At 49.5% G+C, this 5,000-nt stretch overlaps 1 protein-coding gene across 3 annotated transcripts in view; it reads left to right on the top strand.

Moving 5' to 3' along the window:
* The window catches only part of ankfn1a (ankyrin repeat and fibronectin type III domain containing 1a), a 74,290-nt gene that overhangs the window by 42,579 nt on the left and 26,711 nt on the right, over positions 1–5,000 (top strand). Inside the window, exons 1-3 of one of the 3 annotated variants that reach the window (XM_069159907.1) lie at positions 2,778–3,433; positions 3,759–3,884; positions 4,705–4,900. In XM_069159907.1, coding sequence (XP_069016008.1) covers positions 4,721–4,900 — 180 coding nt within the window. In that variant the 5' untranslated portion in view covers positions 2,778–3,433; positions 3,759–3,884; positions 4,705–4,720. Of the gene's footprint in view, positions 1–2,777; positions 3,641–3,758; positions 3,885–4,704; positions 4,901–5,000 lie in introns of those variants that run through there. The other 2 variants (XM_069159909.1, XM_069159906.1) reach the window with 2 other exon arrangements.

Here is a 5,000-nt window from a genome sequence, read left to right as displayed (position 1 = left end):
GAGAAAAAAAAACGCTGTGAATTTCCAGATATTTCAGAATCTATAAACTGAACCCTAAAATAAGGTTCGCCTCTCCACGTTGTGTGTGGCTAAGCTAAGGTTAGCCTCTCAACGTTAGCATTGCTCCAACCGTATGAGGAACACGACGTCGTGACGACATGTTGAATTCTGCGTTCAGATCAGTTTGAGTCATTTCCTCCTTTAAATCCTCTCAAACACTGAATTTCTCCGGCTGCTTGTTTGTCTCGGTGACAGTTTTGGCGTCGCCTCGGTTACCTGAAGTCTCCGCCGGATGTTTTTCTCTTTGGATGGTGCGTCGTCCCTCCAGAGGAGACGTGTTGGACATGTGGAGGTGTGAACGCTGAGATCTGGTCCAGGAAACAGGATGTTCTGTTCACGCCTCGTTAAAACACGTAACTTCAGGCTTTATTCTGGTTTTATTAAACTCTGATGCGTTGGAAAACCTTCAGTGTTGAGCGTTCTTCCTGCTGGTTTGTTGTTGTATCCGAGCAGAAGAGACGCCGGAGACGAAACATGATGCGTTTCATGTTTCCTCGGTGACATGAAGCCGAGCTGCAGATGTTCACCAGCTTCTTAAAAAACTCGTTGAAGTCACGGAGGAAGATTAATGTCTGAAATTTTAGGGCTGAGAAAAAAAAAAAATCTAAGTGCCATAAAACCATGTGTGTAAATATGAAGCTGCAGCCCTCCACCCCCCCCCACCCCCCTTCCTCCTCCTCTTCTTCACCTGTTGCTCTTCAATGGGAACCATGGCAACAGTGCGGTCCTGAGGCAGCTCTGAGCCAATGAGCAGCAGCGTCTCCTCTGCAGCGGCTGGCAGGATGCTGACACATTAATTGTTTGAGTTGTTTCTGGTGTCAAAACATACATCGTGTCTGCCGGCGGCTCGTGAAGGAACGCTCCAGAGTCATCGTGGAAAACCTCCGAAACCCAACGACACAAACATGCCACGAAGATCTTTATTTTACTGTCAACAAATCTCTGCACTTGGTGAAATATCACAAATTAATTGTGAAGAAGAGCGAAGGGGAGATTTTGGTTTTAATAAACGAGCTGATACAGAAAAAACTAAATAAGACCGAACAGGAAATGGAAAGCTTCTGATTTTTCAGCCACCCAGACGTCTTTTTTGAGATTAATTTTCAGGGAACGATTTGTTCTAAAACATCAGTTGTAATCTTATTTATCTTATGCTGTCAGCAAATCTCCATTCTGGTCCACAACCGGTTGCACCGGCTGACCTTCATCACCGCCGGAGTTTGTTTTGATAAATCACTGAACGTGGATTCATTTTTATAAAAAACTGTTTGACCACTCGCCAACTTTGACTCCGCCCACATGTCAGTCAAAGCTGCCTCGCTCTTTAATTCTGAACATAATTTAAACAGCGTAAACATCAGCGTCGTCATCGAGGTCGGACGGTGAAGACGCTGTGATTGGTTTAAAAACGGGTCCGAATGATCCAAAGTGTTCTGGTTCCGCCTGCAGAGAATCGTCCAGTCAGCAGACGGCGGCCTCTTCTGAGTGAGCGGCTCCTTTAAGGCTCCGCGGAGTCACCGAGGTCGGTAGTTTTCCACCGTCGGTGCGGAGCTGTCGCTCAGAGACACTCAGGAATCCGCCGGCCCCGCTCGCTCATTAACGTCTGCCCGTGACCTTTGACCTCTGACGTGACGCTGCACGTGCTGATGGGAAACGTGTCCGTTCGACTGATTTTAGTTTCAGTTTCAGGAGATAAATGATGGATCCTTCCATCATAAAACTCTCCGACCAAAGATGACAGAAATTCACCTGTTAAAGACTGAAATCTGTTGAATTGAAACTAAACAAAAAAATATACACTGGCATAAAAATGTAGCCGCTATAAAAAAGAGTTTATGTTAAAATTCACACAAAGTGGTGAGAAGACGAGCAGCGGCCATGTTAACCATTATTACAGTAACACACACACACACACACACACACACACACGAGCTGGGGGAGGAGCCAGCGGTGGATCTGACCGATCTGATTGGAAACCTGACGATACTACGTCCCGCCCACCGATAGCTGTAACCTGACTGCACCACAGGCCTGTCAATCAAACAGACACGCCCCCAAAAACAGGTCTTCTTGAATCTTCTTTTCCAATGAATGAGGGATTATTTTCAGATGGACCTCCAGAAAACTAATAAGAAGGAGTGACTTTAGCTAACAACACCGAGATAACTGATGGACACATTTTATTCACTTTGGATTTGATGAGAGAAGTTGAATGGGAGTCTATGGAGCCGGAGGCTTTTTGGAGACGACCTCTAGTGGCACTCGCTGGTATTGCAGCTGAAGGCACTTCTGCATTTTTATATACAGTTTGTGGTCCGCAGCCTGTTGCATTAGCTCCGCCCACCCTCTCCGGAGGACCACCTACAGCTGGCTGATGGAGAACGTGTCGTGATTATTCCAGTAAATATCTCCGACTGTTCGAGCAGACTTTTATTTAAATGAAAATCTTTAACACGTTTAGAATAAAAAATTTAAAAAAAATGATTTGCAGGAAGCTGTGACTCAAAAGTCCTCAGAGAATCATTCATCCTGTATTTTATCACAATTCATCACATTTTTATTGCCTTTCTTCAGCTCTCCTCCTGCAGCTCCTCAGATTCACTAAATTGAATCTTCAGCTCTCGCCGTCACCTCCCTCCTCTTGTTCTGCTCCTTTCACAGGCTGAAAATGCTGCTCCTCCTCCATCAGGGTTTATACTCCTTATACAGCGCGCACGTGTGTGTGTGTGTGTGTGTGTGTGTGTGTGTGTGTGTGTGTGTGTGTGTGTGTGTGTGTGTGTGTGTGTGTGTGAGAGAGAGACTGCGCTCACTAACTGCACACACTCATCTGTTCGCTCCTCTCAGACATCGCTCTGTTTCTCATTCACTCTGCGCTCAGTGTGTTTTCACTGCTGTGTGTGTGTGTGTGTGTGTGTGTGTGTGTGTGTGTGTGTGTGTGTGTGTGTGTGTGTGTGTGTGTGTGTGTGTGTTTTTTCACTGCTGTGTGTGTGTGTGTGTGTGTGTGTTTTTTCACTGCTGTGTGTGTGTGTGTGTGTGTGTGTGTGTGTGTGTGTGTGTGTTTTTTCACTGCTGTGTGTGTGTGTGTGTGTGTGTGTGTGTGTGTGTGTGTTTGTGTGTGTGTGTCGGTCGATGCGTCGCGATGCATCCGCCGGTGAACAGGTGTTCATTGCTCTCAGCCGGAGCTCCAGAGTAGGGAGCAGATAGCGCGGCGTGTTCACCCAGGACGGAGTGTCTCGTCTGGGGGCAGCCTGAGCGTCTCTCCCCCCGGAGATGATCCAGAGCTCCAGAGAGGCAGCAGTCAGAGAGAGGGAACCCAGCCGAGGAGCCTCGCATGCTGGGCAGAGCTGCTGCTCGTCAGCCTGCGGTGGTTCTGGTGAGTGTCGCTCTGAGGGAAGTTCTGGACCTCAGATCTGAGCCGACAGGTGTCTCCTGGGTCAGGACCAGGACCAGTTCCAGGTCCAGGAGCCGTCTGCTCCTCTTCTTCTTCGTCTCCTTTTTGGGGGAAAAAAACACATTTTAAAAACCTCGGATGGGTTTATTGACAGTTCATCGGCCGCTCGGTGACTCTGTCCTCTCAGCGGTGAGACGATGTCCTCCAGGTGTCTGAGAGGACTCAACTTTCTGGACATCCTCGGACACCTGTGTCCTGTCTGCACACACCTGCAGAGTGGTAATCAGTGTGTGTGTGTGTGTCTCAGGTCGGACAGTAAGATCTCCCGCTTGGCTCAGAGGTGGAACCAGCGGCCGGCCGGAGATGTTCTGATCAGAGACCTGAAGCCCCTGAAACACACGGGAGTCCCCAGATCGTCTCTCAGCCTGGACAGGTGAGGACACACACACACACACACCTTCCAGCTGTCAGATGGATGTGAAACTCGTGTTCTGAGTAAGCATATGTGTGTGTGTGTGTGTGTGTGTGTGTGTGTGTGTGTGTGTGTGTGTGTGTGTGTGTGTGTGTGTGTGGGTGTGTGTGGGTGTGTGGGTGTGTGTGTGTGTGTGAGAGAGGTTGGGGAGAGGGGGGGGGGGGGGGGTACTACGACTCCCAGGGTGCATTTCAGAGGAGACAGTTTGAGGAAGTGAAGGTCCGGATGAGTTCTGACGTTGTGTTCAGATCACTTTATTGAACATCTTTCTGACCAGCTTCATCTCCACGGCAACCGCAGCTGAGACTCATGGGTGTCGTAGTGCTCAGTGACGAAGTGTTGAAACACCAACAGACCCGTCAGACCGACGGCGTGTTTGTTGTGGGTCGGTTCAGTCGGTCTGCCTCCGACAGGAGCATTAGAGCCGTTGCCATGGTTACCTGCAGGTTGATGCACTCTGAGGTGTGATTTAGTGTGTGTCTGTCTGTGTGTGTGTGTGTGTGTGTGTGTGTGTGTCTGTCTGTGTGTGTGTGTGTGTGTGTGTGTGTCTGTGTGTCTGTCTGTGTGTGTGTTTTGTGTGTGTTTGTGTGTGTTTGTCTGTGTCTGTGTGTGTGTGTGTGTGTGTGTGTGTGTGTGTGTGTGTCTGTGTGTGTGTGTGTGTGTGTGTGTGTGTGTGTGTGTGTGTGGTGGAGATGCAGCTCAGGATGAAGCTTCGTCCTCTGTCTCTCCTGGATGCCCCGCCCCCTTCCTACCTGACAGCTGTCCGTCTCTGTCCCCTCAGACGCCTCCCGGCCGCTATGACCCAGCAGATGCAGAACCTGCAGCTGTCCCAGACCAGGAAGTGCCCTGGAGGCCCCGCCTCCCCGAGCGCCGCCAAGCGCCTCTACAGGAACCTGTCGGAGAAGCTGCGAGGAAGCACCTCCTCCTTCGAAGACGCCTATTTCTTCGGCAAGACGGACCGCCTCCGCAAAGCCTCGGTGAGTCTGAAGGAGGTCACCGTGGTAACGAGAAGCTCACTTCCTGTTTCTGATCATCATCAGAATTCTCAAACTCAAAACAGAAAGTCGTGAATTTTTA

This window comes from Embiotoca jacksoni, unplaced genomic scaffold, assembly GCF_022577435.1.
Source record: "Embiotoca jacksoni isolate LCO1_2020_lvr unplaced genomic scaffold, fEmbJac1.0.p SCAF_26, whole genome shotgun sequence".
Lineage (NCBI taxonomy): Eukaryota > Metazoa > Chordata > Actinopteri > Embiotocidae > Embiotoca > Embiotoca jacksoni.
This window is presented reverse-complemented; position numbering and strand designations above follow the sequence as displayed.